Below are 18,470 nucleotides of genomic sequence, written 5' to 3' on the forward strand. Positions count from 1 at the left end.
CGGACCATATTCCATAGACTGTGTAGCTTACAGTACTTCAGAATAATTAATTGGCCTCTAAACATAAGTTAGGTTATGTCTTAGAAGATAAAAACGTGGTAACGATAAAAAGAAGATAAGGTGACCCCGCTGCACGAATTCCGGTCGCGAATTTTCTCGGCAGTTTAGTTGTAGCAAATACTATAGATTAATCTATAGTATTTGGTTGTAGTATTCACGGATTAATATATTAATTAGTATATTAATCCGTGGTAGTATCAAAGAACAAACGTAGTACCTAATATGTCTCGTGCAGGTAGAGCCACCATTGGCCTGAAGCCTGGTTTTTATATCATGTACGCATTTCTGTTGTTTTTGAATTGTTGATACTATTACTTAAAAATTAAAAATAGTAGCCAAGTAAGAATTATTCTATTCGGTTAGGTACAATTTAATATTTAAAATAGTTTCAATTTAGGAAGTTTTACTATATTATATATAATAACTACATTATGTATTTATGTTACACGTCGTCAGTTTAGACTACAGTCTAAGCATGCTTAACTAAATTTTTTTGTTTATAATTTTTTCTCTAGTGGCGTGGTCTGCATTACATACAAAATTAATTCTAGATTGAAAATAAAATGTAATAATATTTTTAGTTATTGCATTTGCACGTTTATCACACCCGAGTTAGTCAATATTAAATTGTTCTGTTCTTATAATATGATCTAAAATTAAAAATAATAAATGACTTCAAACTCTTCATAATAATTTATATATATATATATATAATACTATTGGCCTAGTGTAATACACAAACAAAATCTATTTCACTTGAGAGTTAAGACAACAATTTATCGGGTTGCTACAACTACCTCGAGAATCATCTGCTGCGAAATAATATTAATAATCATTGGTGGTCAAACGGGGGGTGGGGGGGATAGATCTCCCCATGACTTTTTTTCTTTAATATTTATAACGATTACATTTATGTATATTGTACTATAATGTTAATGTATTACATTTTGTTTTAATTTTTTCTCAAAATAACCTTATGACTTATGCGCATATATTATTATTATATAGATTCTAGACTCATTCTAGGAACAAGGCTATTATTATTATTAATATTTATTAATTAGTCGCTTATACAAAATACACGGGAATTACCCAGCTCGGTGATCGTGGATATTTAATAACAACACACTCCTCCCTTGACCAGCCCATCGGTCGAAACGTATTAATACGTTATGTATAAATAACTATGTTATTATAGTCGGCCAATTCATCGATTATTATTACATTTGTCACAATATTTTGTTACACAGACCACAGTGTTTTGGCTTTCGGAGTTTCGTAATTCGTACTCGTTACTCGGCCACTCGGGTCTCGTAAGTCATACTGTGTCGCGCTTTATACTTACTGTCTGCAAGTCTGCTGTAATTGTAAATTGTAATAGATATTGTCTATAGTCTATTTTATAATGTCTAATAAAATTTTCTTTTTACATCTAAGATTTTGAAATTAAATATAAGGTTCTTTATAAGTTTGTCTACCTTTACCGAAAAAAATTCTACCGGAAAGTCAAATTAAATTTTCATGAGCGTTGGAAGTTGGAATTTTTACAACATAGGATATTCACTCCATTATTATTTCTCCTACAGTGATTTTCTTATTTTGTTGTTATTTAAAAACGAATAACTGGAGATACTTGAAATTTATAAAATATGTTTATACTGTCAATTCATATACTTGATCAATGTATTTTGAGTTGTTTATGGATATTTCCAATTTTCATTTTATTAAGTTTTTTTTCTGTGATTGTCAATAAAATTGTATTTGTTGGGTCAAAAAGCTTGAAAATTGAATACAAGGTGAAGTATATATTTACTATATCAGTTGAAAAATATTAAAAATACATAGGCATGATTTTTTTTTAAGCATTTTGAGTTCAAATTTTGACAAAATTCATATAACTCAAAATTTACAAATAACTTTATAGCTCGTGATTTTTTAATATCTGCGCCACCTAATTATGTCAACAATATTTTTCGTGAATTTATTCACAACTCTTTTCTAATTTGTATTCTAATTTTCACGAACGGCTCTACCCTCCACTTTTAGCTGGGTATATTCATTCTATATACCGGAATTTCACATCTCTTTTTCTAATAACCTTCCACCTACTACATCATCTTTCATAGCTGAATGCTTTGCCAAAATTTAAGCTCTCAACATAACGTATATCTTCGATCTTCCTTACCACTAAATTAATATCTCATCGCCACTGACTCACTTTCCAGTCTTCAAGCTCTCTCTTAGTCTCTTCTACGCCATTAACTCATATCTTCTCTCGCCGATAATCACTATCAGGCTAATTTTATTTGCCATTTTATGTTATTTCTTAACGAGAGCAGGCATGGACATTCAATTAATATGAGTGCCAGGACATACTGTCATCGCAGGCAATAAATACGCTGACAAATTAGCTAATACCTCGGCGTCTCTCGGGTGCCCTCCGAGTTCAAAAATTCCATGGTCTGACTTAATCCCCAATCTTAGGATTTGCACAAACAACCTATGGCTTAAACACTGGGAATCACTTCCTCCTCACTTCACCACCTGGTACAGAAATATATCTCCAACCATCTCACCTCTACCCAGTGGTCGAAATGGCTCAAGATAAGTGGAGGGATGCCTTGTAAGGCTTTCAGATTTAGGCCTATACGAAAAATAAAAAGTTTTCTTATACATAGGTATAAATATAAAAATCATAATAATTATTTTATTTTAAAACACAAGTCTTAGGAGGAATGCGTTATTCTAGACAAAATAAGTAGAGGGATGAACAATGCAAATACAAAAAAGTAGAGGGATGTCATCCCTCGTATCCCCCCCCCCACTTCGACCACTGCCCCTACCCTGGTTTTACAATATCATCTCAATCTCTCCAGGAAAAGTATAGTGTCGTTCTTCCGTGTCCCTTTCGCCGCATTCTACTCCATTCTCATTCCTTCAAACTTTCATTAAACGATTCTCCCCTCTGTACACTCCATAATGACCCATTGGTTTGTGACATAACCTACCTCATCTCAAACTGCCCTAGTCTATCACTCCAACGTAACCACCTATTATCCCTTTTCAACGCCTCCAACATCCATTTCAACACCAAAAATATCCTCTCTTGTCAGCAAAAAAATATCACTGATAATATACAATTTTTTTTAACCATGCAGGCTTTTTTATTAAATTTTTTGTAAATAACATATCTCATTACTCATGTTTTGATCTTGCTTGTTAATACTTAACTGTTGAAACTAATAGTATATAACAAAGTTTAAATAAAAAAAATAAAAGCTCTTATAGATTAAGTAAGAAATGAAAACATAAAACAAACTTCCACTCAAGTAAGTTATTTTCCGTCCAAAAACTCTAAAAATATATTAGCACGGTTTTTTTTTTAGTTTTTTTTCTGTTCGTCAAATATACTAAATTACCAAGTAATATTAAAGACTGTCTTCGCTCAGAAACATTTTTTGTATATAGTGATTTTCTGTCATTGAATTCAAATTTAACAACATCCATTACATGCAATGACCCACTTATAACCTACTGCGACATCCACTTACCCACTTTTTTTTAAACATCGACCTGCAAGTTATTTGTGGGAAACCTCCAATTAAACATTCGTTAATAAACTAATTATTGCAAGTAACACTTTGAATTAAAGGATCTGAGGACAATACACTGTCAGCAGCTCATATTAGCTCTGTATATTTTTATTTTGTTTCTTAAAATGTATTTTCTTGAGGGTGCCAACATTCCCTTTTCATTTTTTTCACAAATTTAACTCAAGTTGATTTTTTTGTATACATTTTTTAAACATTGACACGTTCTATCTCGAGGTGACTTCTGCATTCTTTTATAATCTAATTATTGTGAATAATGAATAGGTGTTTTAGTTGTATGAATCTGGGGATCATAGACTGCAATCTTCAACGTATTTATGTCCCTGATTTTTAATATTTAAGAGGACGTGATACCTGCATGTGTTGTCTTTGTCTTACAAGTGCGTAACATAGCAAATTTTACGCCCAGCAGAACACGCGTAGCTCCGTAAGTTTAAAAATTAGTGCGAATTCACCTCTTATAAAATCTGAAGGTAAGATTATTATCTAGGCAACCTCATAGGTTTTTTATTATATTTTAATTTTAACGCGAGTTAAGAGTATTTTAAAATTTAAAATTTTTTATATATCTTAAAATACTTATAACTCGCGTTAAAATAAAAATATAATAAAAAGCCTATGAGATTGCCTAGATAACAATCTTACCTTTAGATTTTAAAAGAGGTCAATTCACTTTAATTTTTAAATTAACGGAGCTATATGTGTTCTGCCGAGTGTACAATTTGCTATGTTACGCACTTGTAAGACGGAAACAACACATGCGGGTATCACGTCCACTTAAGTGATTTCAGATTCTGAGCGGAGCGATGATTATATTGATTTTCCAAAAATGTCTGCGCTTTTTTTTTGGTGTCTATTCATCACCTTTTGAGGCAGTAAAAATGCTTCAATTATAGTGTTGCAAATTTTCCAATTTCCCAATGGAATTTAAACAAAAATAAAATTTGTGGATATTATGATGTTTATTCACAATGGTGGTAATTAAACAAACTAATTATGACTAGGTATCACATTATTCACTTTTTAAGATAAACATTAAATTTATATTATGTATTTTTTACGTATTATACAGGTATGATTTTAAGGGTTTTTTCAGAGATAGCCGGTAAATGTAAAAAAATTGTATGATATATTATGACTAGTAAATTTAGATGATTAAATTACATATTATCTATTCTATATTTCGATTAATGGTTGTTTTATTCAACTGGTTATCTAACCTCATGAGTTATTGCTTATTGTACTATTTATGTAGTAGCTTAAATATTAAACAAGTACCAGAATGAATAAAAGTTGTATAAACACTAAATAGCCTCAGACCATGGCAAACCTGGCAGTGTGCATGTCTATACCTCTAATAATATCCTGTATGAAGTCAATAATTGCTCTACTTTATTCACCATTGAGCAAGACAAGTATAGTTGGAAAAACCTCTTATATTATGGCAATATTAAAAGGTGTATATTTTTCTTTTCTTACAACATAGATGTCTGTTTACAATGCAAGTATTCATGTCAGTATGATTGTTAACATATCAATATAAATTATAATACATTATAATATGTAAATTTTTACTTATTTGTCATCTATTTGAATTTTAATGTGTGAACATATAATAACAGTAACAGTTTTCCATATTCTAAAGTGAATGTTTACAATACATATTATTATACTTATATAATATTTTAAATATTTGTTAACATGTGATTAGTTTAGAATTTATCATTTAGTAACACTAACAGAATAAATGAAATCCATAATTATAATTTATAATTATATCTATTTATACTCCGCGTCACGAGAGAAGGTAGTGGTTTAGTTATTTGTGTGCCTCTGATATGAATTTGCTTCAAGTCTAAGTATATGGTTTAACAGACTTCTATAGGTAGATCATACAAAAATTTACATTATATTTATTAACTTTTTACTTCCTAAAATATAACATGTTATAATGAAATAAGTACTTTTTATGTTTTACTAGAATTGTTGCTTTTGGTATAGGTATTCAAATTCTGAAGGTCTATACAATTTAAATTGTTTAAGAGGACACTACCACTCGTATGCAATTTGTTTTCTTTTCAAAAATGCAAAACATGGCAAATTATACGTTTTGAATAATCCATTTAATTCTGCAATTATTAATATTAGAGCTAATTGACCTATTATCAAATCTAGAAGATAATAATAACTATTCTATTATTTATAATGATAATATATATTAAAGTGAATCACAAAGGATTTTTGAACATTTTAATTTTAAAGTGAGTGTAGTATTCACAATATTACAAACAATTTGCAATTTTAAAATACCCATAACTTGCTTTAAGATTGAAGTATAAACCTATAAGGATTCACTAGATAATATTCTTACTTCAAAATTTAATAATAGGTGAATTTGCTCTTATATTAAACATAACAATGTACAATATATTATTCTGAACACATAATTTGCTATGTTATGTGTTTGTAAAGATAGAGACAATGCGTTCTACCTTGTTAATAGAAAACAAATAAAATAAGTATGTAATTGATACCAAAATATTATATTAACTATATTATGTATAAAAAAAAGTTATATTTAAAAATTTAACAGATATTTTAGTATTGAACTCAATTTTAATTACTTCTAATCATTTTATCTAACAATTAGTTTAGAACTTGTTTGATAATTGAATGTTAAGATTTCATAATTAATTTACCGATAAAAATCAACTTGGTCAACTATTGCTCACATTAATGTAATACTATAGCAAGACTATTGGAGAAAGTTATGAAGTCAATCAAGAATAAAATGTGAGGAAATATTTAACTTATTTGTTTTTAGTAGTATACAATTTATTACCAAGCAAATTGTTTTTGTCCAGATATAAATTCTATACACACATAAAAAAAGTTTATTTCATAAGTAAGAATGTATACTGAATGAAGGAATAAGAATATGTATCAATATTTATACTGAAAATATACATAGACATTAACATAATACATGTTTGTCTTCTTCTAAAGTATTTGTAAATAAGCTAGATATTTTATAAGTACAACAAAATACTCAACATTCTGTTGATAAATTAATGAAAAGTAATAATAATAATAATAATAATAATAATAATAATAATTATAAAAATAATATTAGGGTATAATGTGACCATACATATAAGTAGAAACAAATAAAATATATATTTATAACTTAAATTCAAATATTAAATAATAGACTATCTCCACGTTTATATAATGTTGTTTTTTTCATTAATTTATATATATATGTACATATATAAATATAATTATACTCAAGATAATAACTTTGAGACTCTTGTTAGAAACTCAGCCAATGAGTATATTGATAATAGACAGCAATATTTCAGGAAATGTAATAATTTACTATTATTAGCAAGCACAATTATCACCACCCGGGGATCTATTGTCTGTAGAACCGCCATCCAATTTAATTTGATCTGGAAATTCATTATACAGCTCTACATCTGATTCTTGAGCTAATGCATTTCGTGCTATCGTTTTGAAAGCTTGTTCAACATTGAGGGCTTCTTTAGCAGATGTTTCAAAGTATGGTAAACCATTTTTGCTCTGGCACCATTGCTGAGCCCTTTTAGTGGACACCTGTACGTAATAGTTGATATTTAGATCATAAATATAGTTATAATATATTGGAAATAATAAAAACTTACAGCTCGATTATCTAAATCAACTTTGTTGCCTAGGACCACAAAAGGAAAATGATCTGGATCAGATGGTGATGCTTGTATTAAAAACTCATCCCGCCATCCGTCCAGAGATTTAAAAGATCCTGGCGATGTTACATCAAATACTAATACACAACAATCAGCACCGCGATAAAATGCCACTCCTAATGACTGAAAACGTTCTTGACCAGCTGTATCCCATATCTACATAATAACAAAAATAATAGTAATAAATGAAAAGTGTACTTTAAATTGTATTTATATTATAGAGTGAGCGTAGTTTCATTTGAGAAAATGAGAAAACTTATTATACGGCAAGTAATAACTAATATGTAGGTTGGTACCTAAATACAGAAATTAAGGATAATAATGAGGGTTTTGTATTAAAAGAATGACCTATAAATAAATCAATTCAAAAGTTAACATTTTTAATCTGTATTATTAGTTATTACATAATTTTGGCAATTAGTATTGTTTTTCCTGAAAATATATTTTTTTCATATCTTCTTTGAATTCTTGTTATAAATTAATACATTATCTACCTATTACATAATGGGCATACCAATATGATAGTAATACAATTGTGTTTATACATACTGTATTTCAGGTATGTATGATCTTAACATCTAATGTCATAATCATTCATTAAACACAAATCAATCCATAACTAGTTCAATATTTATTATGATAATAAGAAATAAAGTATCTGCATATTATGTACAACAGATGGATTGATTTATGACATAGGTAAATGTATAATACGACTTATAACAATGTAGGTGGTATTTGTTGACCAAAAATTGAAACAAGAGACTGGAAAGTTGTCAAGGAAACGAATCGATCCTCATTTTACAATAGGTATCTATTAAGTCCTACCGTTGCCACTGTGGGCCACCGAAACCATAGTTCAAATTTCATATTATCGTATAAAATTAAAGGAAAAAGACAATAATTCATAATAAAAATAATTATTAGGTATTATCATTTATCGATATCGGATATAAATACAATATAATGTGTTCTAGGCCAAAATCACGATTAAATTGACTATAAGTCGATAGTCGTGGCCGAAACCAAAAATGAATAAAATTACGTCTTATCAATGATAACGACAACGACGACGTAGCCGCCGTTAAGTTGTCGACGTCGCAGTTAAATAGTCAATCTACCGGACGTCCATTGACCTTGGTGGCCGACGCACACAAAGGATACGGACCGGGCCTGCTTGCTCACCTGCATCGTGACGATTCGGTCGTCGACCATCACCTCTTTGGTCAAGAAATCAGCGCCGATGGTTGCCTTGTACTGGTTGGTGAACTTCTTGTTGACGTACTGGTTCATCAGCGACGTCTTACCCACGCTCGAGTCACCCAGTATGATCACTTTCAGCAAAACCTTCTTCCTGGTCGCCATGATCGCGTTGCGATGCGCGTGACCAAAAATAATCAAAGATTATGATAGTATTTGACTGCACGCGCCGATACGACCTGCGGAATTGCGTCAACAGTTAACACCCACACAACAACACACACACTATCGCGAGACCGCGCACAATGATATTCCTCTTTGTTGCGAATAAAAAGAGTAAAAAATGAACAGACAGGCGATAAACACTTGACACTTACTTGCGTCCAACTGAACTTATCGTTATTTATTGTAGGCAGGTGAAACGCAAAAGATTAATACGAAAACAATCGACTGCGTCGCAGTAAACACGATTATGCAATAAACGACAATGTCTGTTCTGTTGTATTTCAATGTGCGTGCGTATTAAATTATGTACATTGTACACATAAATATATTATTATGTTTATGAAGTTCAACGTTTTATGTGCGCGGTGTCCGCGGAGCTGCGCAGTGGAGCGTTATTCCCGTCAACGTCGCTCGTCAAACGTCAGCGACAAACTCATCACTGAGCACTGACCACTTGGCAATCAGCATAGGTATAGTACCTACGCACAAAACTTTTAAATATACAAAATATTATTTACGCAACGTAAAACAAAATATGTAGTTATCTGCGAGCGGGTGGAGGTGGTAGTGCTACTGACTAATGGTTAAAGATTAAGACGGTAGACGGTGTGTTGTAGCACGACTGTAGTGACTTTGTTATGGTGATGACGATCGGCGGGGAGGAGAAGGCCACACCGAGTACCGACGTACGTATTATTATTTTCCACAGAACAGCTGTTCGACGACGATAACAGTGTAACCACGCGCTGGGAAAGTATAGATCGAGCGAAGCAGCTGTTAAAATAATTGATTTTATTTATTGGAAAATATTTTAGCTATGTAGGTGGCCTAAAGGCATTTAGCTAGCTATTTTAGGCTAGAAATTCACTAGGCTAAACCGGTTAACCTTCATTATCCCACACCGAGATAATAAACTAACCGTGTAAATTCATGGGTCTAAATCATGTGGACCAAAAATCCCGGTTCGTTTTTTTCACACCGGTTTAGCCTAGCGAATTTCTAGAGCCTAGTCTATAATACTATAGTGGAGGGTACAGGTACTTTAATGTTCTGACGTTCTGTGCTGTAAACTTTAGTTAATAGACAAAATCGCATAAGCCCTAAAGCATTTGAGATTTGGAGGGGAGTTAAAACCGAACTATAATAAAATTTTAAAAACTTAAAAAAATTTAGGACATGTTTGGAGAGGGGGGGAGCTCAGTCACTAAAGGCTAAGCCCACCTCTATTTGCGCCTATGGCTCTATAGCCATATATTTTCACCAGGGGCGTGCCTGGGGGGTATTCAAAACCTCCCCGAAAAATAAAAATAATTATTAAGTTGGCCATTACAATATAATATACATGTAGAACCTGATTAGGCTAGGTCTGGAGATAGAACCCCCCCCCCCACCCCCGAAAAAAAGTCACACTCCTGATTTTCATCTATACAATACAAGAAATATATATATAATATCAAATGTAGGCATTGATTAATTAATGATTTGAAAATTACCGAATAGAGCTAAAAATTATTAATATTGGTGAAATGTAAACCCATTTTTTGTGTAACAAATCATACAATAAATTATAATGCCCATATCAGTATATTACAATATTGTCAATTTGCCTTGTTAACGAATTTCACGTCAGATATGATTTTTAACCTTATTAGTTATTACCATAACCTTTTTATAAAGCCATATTTTCGCGGGACTCGCATAAGAATAACTAGGGGAGGAGGTTATTATAGCCCCCCTGTCATAATTCCTATACTCCCACCAAGTACCAACAGTAGCTACATTTATGAATTTTTATTTAAAAATTTTTTTTATTTCTTTTATTAAAACCTGGGAAAATTTTTTTTGTTATTATCAAACTATATAATATTACCATGATACGAATGATACGTGATGAGTGATTACCACAGATATATTATATACTAATTAGTATTTTGTCGTGTAGTTTTTACTATAATATGTACTATAAGTGTATCGTGAATGTACATCCATAAAAGTTATCACTTATCAATAATGTAAACACAAAAATAGTCACCCAGAAGAATACTCACTATTTTATTTTTCTAACATTATGTATAAATGGTGATAACGAGTAACGATTACCTACCGTGTGCCTGCGAACCGCTTGTAGGGGTCTTGCTAAAAACTGAATCAGATTTTATATTACAAGTATTTTATTATGATATATAGTCATCGTCTTTCGATCTTCATAAGCATAATGGTTGCATGCTTGTGTCTGATAGTTAGGTGTAGTATCCTGGTCAACTTTGTTATTATTATTATAATAAATTAGTCAGATTTTGCTTTCTTATGTTTTCAGGATTTATTAAAATATTAAATATAAAATAAATGAAACTGAATTGAAATCAGAAATGTGGGTTAGATAATCAATTATTATAAAAGATTAATAATCACCAGGGAAATCATGTCATTATATGTATATACATATGTAAATGCACCTACCTACATGTTAAAAGATATGTTGAATAAATAATTAATTCTATAAAAAGTTGTCAAATTTTATGTTATGAGAACTACTTACTTTTATTTTGAACTGTTAAGACACTTCAAACAATTTAGAACCTTAATTAAGATAATCAAATTTTAATAGTTTTTCTTAATAAGTGAGATAAACACGTCATAATATATTATAGTACCTATATATTATTTTAAAATGAAAAATAAAGGTAAGTATCAAAAAAAAGTTAATTGGTACTTCCTTTTTATACTAAAATAAAAAATACTTAGTTATTTCTATACGTATTTGCTGTAAAAGAGTGGAATGATATATATTTGGAGGAGGACAGTCTTGGTAATGAGTAATGACTAATGTAATACTAAAATGTGTATTAAACAATACATTGCATCTATACAATATTATATATATTAGGTAGATAAAAAATAAACTATAGTTGTTAAATTTAATAATGGTTTCTGGGGAATGAAAGGAGGAATGAGAATATCCAATTCCTATATTCTGTGATAGACCCTTTAAATCGTATACATATTAAGTACATAACAAGCTGTATTATATCCGTCGTTCACCGAGGATAATTGAAACCCAGATGGACAATCCACTTCCCGCCTACAGATAATTATAAAATATAATAAGTAATAAAGAAAGTAACATTTTTCTTGAGTGAATCAATTGTAAACAAAAACAGACGAATATGCAATTATAATTTTAATATTATTTGTTTCTTATGATAGCTCAGGGATGGCAAACCTTTTGAACACTGCGTGCCCAAAATTAGTAGTAACCTTTTTATTTTTTTTAGAGCGTGCCATGAAAAAAAATTTAAAAATATAGTATTTTGTTATACTATAATTTGATTGTATAATTAATGTATCAGTATAAAAAGGTTAGTTTAGGCTATTTTAATTTATAGGTCCTATAATATTATATATTATATTATATATAAAAGTACAAATTTTCGCGTGCCCACAAAATCTTTTCACGTACCACCTCGGGCACGCGTGCCATGGATTTGCCATCCCTGTGATAGCTGGTTCAACAGTTCAATCTATTATCCAAGCTTTCCTTAAATCGTCAAAATCGGTCGAGTATTTTTTGATTCTTTATACCTCAGGCCCTTGCTTATATTTTGCCTTTTATAATATATACCTATTATAAAATTGGTTGTTACTCAAGTCTTCTATTCTAATATTCTTACGACCCGCCCGAAATCTGAAAATATAATGTATTTTGTGCACAATTGGTACCAATTTATCAAAAACTGTGGATTTGTTGTATGTTATTTAGGTATAAATTGTATCATATAAATATACAACCACTGAACCACTAACCAGTCACCCGACTAATAATATCTAGATATTTTAATTACTATATCACAATCTAAAATTATTATAATCTACGGATTCCTATACTGGTATACCTACTGTCTATTACCATCTTATTACTGGTTTACTGTCTATTACCAGTGGTCGAAGTAACTTAAAATAAGTGGAGGGACGCCTTTCATAATTTATATAGTTGAATAGTTCTCATATATCAGTCGTACAAAATAAGTAGAGGATGGAAAATGTGAATTATAAAAAGCGGAGGGATGCCATCCCATCGTAACCCCACCACGCCAATTCGACATTTCGACCACTGTTTATAAGTTATAAGTTATAACATTGTCTCAAGCCATGGAGTATCGCCAATGGTTGATTTCTTCATTCATATATTATAATTTATACAACGATAAATTGTAGTGTAGCTTGGTCCATACTAAAAAGTAAAAATAAAACTGGTTTACAAATGTTACCTTAAATTTTAAAATTATGAAAAAGTTAAACCATCTTTCAGTAATTCAGTGAGTAATATCTATCATATGGATTAAGTGAATCTACCTAGGTCAAAATATCCACGGAAAAATATCTAATTAGAACCGATTGCCGGATTAAGTAGGTATATTCTCATTGATAGTTAAGCTAATGAGTTACATAATAATACCTGTATAGGTAATTACTAAAATATGTAGCCTTACCTACTCAAGTATGAAGTAGGCACCTACTTAAATTAGAATGGAATGAATGGATACTAAATTGTAATTTTGATAAAAATGATAACATCATATTATTATCTAGGTGGGTACATCAAACATATTATAGGTTATTTAAAAGATACCTATATATTTTATGAACGTATATGTAGCCATGTAGGTACACGAAATTTGATTAGCAAATAATTCGAGTGGAATCATAGACCTTATACTACAATGAGAAGAATAGAAAAGGAAATAAAGATTTCTCGGATAAGAATAGAAACTGTAATTATAACTTATATAAACTATTACAAAATAAAAACTAATAGTAAAAAGTTTATTGCACGTGCACCAAGAATGTGTGTTGTACTCGTATGTATAAAACTTAAAATGCATATTATATTTTATCTATATAGTCTATAGATATTTAGATTGTCGCTGATCAACTAAATATACAAAATGGTTAACATTAATGATGAATAATGGTGTATAAAATAAATGTATAACTAAGAAATAATTTAATGTCGATATTTTTATTATTTATGTTAAATCTCTTAAATTAAATTGTATGAATAAAATAACAATTCTTATTGAATATATTATTTCAATTTTATGATGCAGAGATGACGAGATGTAATTCGAGAAAGAACTTTTCTAGGTACCTACTTAATAAGGTTATCACTTATCAGTTCTATACCAGTTATCATTTATTACATACCTACCTATTTGACTACTTATAATCATACATTTATAGAGAATGACTAATGTATAGGTATGTAGTACATTAATCCAATTATTTAATAACTAATAATTGTTTAGTGTTTCATTTTCATTATTATTTATTATAATTTAAAAGTGATTTTATATAAAATAAAACTGTGATTAGGCATGTAAGCCTATTATTACTAAATATTTTATTATTCATAACAAGATATTCGTTTAATATGTGACCTGGACCGCGTGACCTACCGTATTGGATATTCCGGGTATTCGTTTAGTATTTTTAGTCAAATTAAAATTCTTAAAATTATGTTATTTTATTCTTATTAATTAATTAATAGTACAAACATAAAATAATACAGGATAACATTTAATAATATATATTTAATAAAATAAATCAGTCAAACAAAATTGAAGTTTTTTTTACGTTTTTCAATGATACAACATACAATTTATATGTTTCATGTAGTACCTAATGGTTAATGTAGAATATTGTTATGCATAAAAATCGAATTTAGAACGAATAGTTAATTATAGTTATAACTTATAGTAGCCTGCACGGTGAGGCTATAGTTTGATAGGGCATCGTTGCCCATCCCCCCCCCTAAAATTTGGTTTGTTACACCTGTAGATTTGGCCTGGATTAATAGATTAGGAGTATGTGCCGTACTAAGCTGTATTAGGTCAATATCGTTATTATCGTACGGTGTAGTGAGTACTAGTACCATTGTATTGACATAATGACATACCTGTAATAACTAATAAGTAAATAACAGTTAGCAATATTATAATTTATAATTATTGTTATATTATCATAAATGCGATTTGTTTTTAGCGAAAATTAGTTCAACCTATCGTAATATTATTATATTAGGTAGGTACTAATAAAAAAACAAAATAGTAACTATATACATGTATATTATAATATATATTATATATCCCTATATTTACATGTAACAATATACATTACGTTGGTATTATAGCAGTATAGGAATTACCTATGAAAGTATAAACTATAATATAGACAATAGATACCAGTAGCCATGTTTAACCGTTTAGTAAAATAGGTAGGTATATACCTACCTTGTATACATAAATAGGCATATAGAATATATTATATATAAATACATATACATGTATACCTTGTTCTCATAAAGTATATTTTTTTCACAGCTGCGATTACAAAATTGTTTCCTAATATAAAATATTCCTATAAAATGTGTAACCAATAACCATAATATATGTCTATATCGTCATATAATATTATTATATTAGGACGTTTATTTTACATGCAGCTTTTAGTTTTTACGGATGCATAAGCATAACCAAATAAACTATTGCTGAAAGCTATTATTTTAATGTCATTAATATAAATTACTTCACGTAACATTTAGCTGGCTTGGAGCAATTATAGGTATATGGGTATTTATTATTTAATAATTTGTTTAATTGTCTTATTCGCTTATCACGGGGAACACCAAAGATAAATATTCAAACGAAAATTTGTATTCTATTTAAAAATGATTAAATACGTCTAAATAGCTTAAGCATTAAAATATTAATTGTCCATGCTGTTTTAGACATCGGAATTATATAATATACGTAGTTATTATTTGTACTGTCTACAAATGTATATAATATTATATTATTGTGTGCCTATTGTATATTATTGTGTGTTTATCTGCGGACGCTAACGGTATAAATTATGATTTATGAATATAGGTTTACATTAATACATAATAATATAAAGATAGCAATATTGAATATTTTCACAATATTTTCATAAATTTAATAATTTATAATAAAAAATAGAAGACAGGATTTAATATTTATGTGTAAAGACTAATGAGCAATGAAAACTTGTAAAAAAATAAAAAAATAAAAACTATATTTATACGTTATAACTTATAACATGAAATATGAATATACACACTATTATAATATTGTCTATACTTAGGTAGGTAATAAGTGAATGGATTATTATTTTATCTGTATGATTAAATAAACAATTCATTTTAAAATCAATATGTTATTATTTTCTTTATTTAGGACTTTGTTCAAAACTTAAAATAATATACCTAACTATCATAATGCGCCCCCTACATATCACTACATTTCATATAATTGTAAAACTCTAAACACTAAACACCAATATAGTACACATGCATAGAATACAGTTAAATATGGAACAATTCAACGTAGCTAGTAATAATATTGTATTCAAATATAATTATAAATAATTTTCATTTAAGTAAAGGTACACCGATTAAAGTAATATATTTTACTATTTGTCATATGTTTATAATACTACAGTAGATTAAATTAATTTTAGCTGTAAAAACTGCATTTGAAAATGTCATTGTGTGTATAAAATATTATTATTTACTTTAAAAGTTTTCAAGAACCTAATAATAATATTTTCAAATTACAATAAAAGAACTAAAATTGTTAGTCTTTGTACAAATATCAGCTTTTATACTTCCCTCCGAATTTGTACTTAGCATGTCTATTAAAAAAAATCGGTACTTTCTTGTTATACGACTATACGAGAATACCCTGTTTTTTTACATCACAATCCTGTTATCTAAAACTAGTAAAATGATACTTTTCTGTTATGCGAGACTTCGGCTATTACCACGACTATCACCCAAGACTACCTCCGTTTTAACTTCAATAAATTGGTGTGAACAAAATTTGAAAATAAATAAAAATACAATTATAGATTGGAATTAGTATTTGCGGGAAATTTGTGTTCTAAACATTGAGACAAGGAACCAAGGACAAATTGTTAAAATCGGTAAAATCGTGGAAATTGATGAAAACTTATTTTCCAAGCGCAAAAATAATGCTGCAGGTAGAATTCTTCTACAACAGTGGATTTTTGGAGGTCTATATCGGAAAACCTTTACCTTTTTTAGATTAGATTACCTTAGATTTACCTTTTATTATTATTATTATATTATTGTTTTTCGTTCGTCTCATCAAATTTGGCACTTTGGCTTGTCCATGTAATTACCATGTTTTTAAATTTTTTTTATATACAATTCAAATGTGGCCTTCCCCACGATACATAATTTTATTATTAAAAAAACCAAAGAAGGTAAGAAAAATAAGTTAGTCTCGTATAACAGAAAAAACCAAAAAATTATGCCAACGGATTTTCAATATTTCTCAACTACTATGAATAAACCTACCTGTGATGAACCTTATATTACATTTCCCAGCATTTCGAACACATTGAAAACAATTTAAAACGTATTGATATGTACGGAAAAAAAAAATTGAAAATGTCTATAAACTATAAATAGATTGAAGATAACAATAGCTGAACATTGTGCTATGTACGAAAATGATAAAATAAATATTTGGTGAACATTTCGAGTATCTACGTCTAATAGTTTTTTGACCAAGCATTAAATTCGATTTTTTTTTCTCTAAATAGCTTAAAAAGAGTAAAATATTTTTAAAGTTGAATGCTATTAAAAAAATGTTAAAATATGAATATTCGGTGAAAATATATTTTCATACATCTGCTTATTTTTAGTGTTTCGCCAGAAATCAAGGTCGAATTTATCAAACACTGGTTTTGGGTAAGAATCTCCGTTTTTCGTTAATTTTTTTTTTCGAAGATTTTGAAAACTTTTGGGAATTTATTACTTTTAACTCTCGACTTCTCGAAGTACTGACCTGATTCACTCTTCTTCCAGAAAATTATATTAAAGTAAAAAATCAAAGCATTTTCAGTGCTCCAAATGGTGATGACAAAAAAAAAACACATCATTGTTAAATCAATAGATTCATCGGAACGATGAGAGTCTAAACAAGTTGCGAAGAAAATAATAAATATTAAATATACTAATATATAGGGCCCGGATTTATATGCTCTAAAATCCTCAGAAATATGCACTTTAAAATATGCATTTATGCTCTTATTTTGTAGGCATATACCCTGTAAAATAAAAAATATGCAAACGAAAAGGTAAAAGTCTTATTTTCATTATTTTTTGTATGGTTCCATAAAATTATAATAGATTTTTAAAAATTTTATGTTTATACGATTCATTTTTCGTTGTTATAATGTTATTTCAACTTATTGTAATTTAAATCTGAACAATTAATAATTAAATATACACAAATTAAATCAAATGAAAATAAATTACGAGCACTCGGTACAAGACAAACACGACTATAATGTATGATTCACGAAAACCTACAAAAATACAGATTACTACTTGTCCCGATAGGTCTCAGACAAGATAAGAAATCGACTTCGTCAAATTACATGGACAATATAACTATAAATACGTTATTTTAATTAAAATTCAATTTATTTATTATGCACATAAATACATAAGAACCTGTTAAAAGGCAATAAAAAATCGTAAAATATAGAATTATGCAAAAATATGCAAAATAAAACT

The 18,470-nt window shown here is 29.0% G+C and overlaps 1 protein-coding gene across 1 annotated transcript; it reads right to left on the reverse strand.

Moving 5' to 3' along the window:
• Positions 1 to 6,923: 6,923 nt before the first annotated feature.
• On the reverse strand, positions 6,924 to 9,466 carry LOC111029166 (ras-related protein rab7). The gene is made up of 4 exons (XM_022308051.1): positions 8,995 to 9,466; positions 8,603 to 8,856; positions 7,355 to 7,573; positions 6,924 to 7,286 (listed from the first exon to the last, which is right to left on the reverse strand). Exons 2-4 carry the CDS (start codon positions 8,780 to 8,782, stop codon positions 7,056 to 7,058), a joined length of 630 nt encoding a protein of 209 aa, XP_022163743.1. The 5' UTR covers positions 8,783 to 8,856; positions 8,995 to 9,466; the 3' UTR covers positions 6,924 to 7,055.
• Between the last annotated feature and the right edge of the window lie 9,004 nt (positions 9,467 to 18,470).

The sequence above is a fragment of the Myzus persicae genome, unplaced genomic scaffold (genome assembly GCF_001856785.1).
Source record: "Myzus persicae strain clone G006 unplaced genomic scaffold, MPER_G0061.0, whole genome shotgun sequence".
NCBI classification, from domain to species: domain Eukaryota; kingdom Metazoa; phylum Arthropoda; class Insecta; order Hemiptera; family Aphididae; genus Myzus; species Myzus persicae.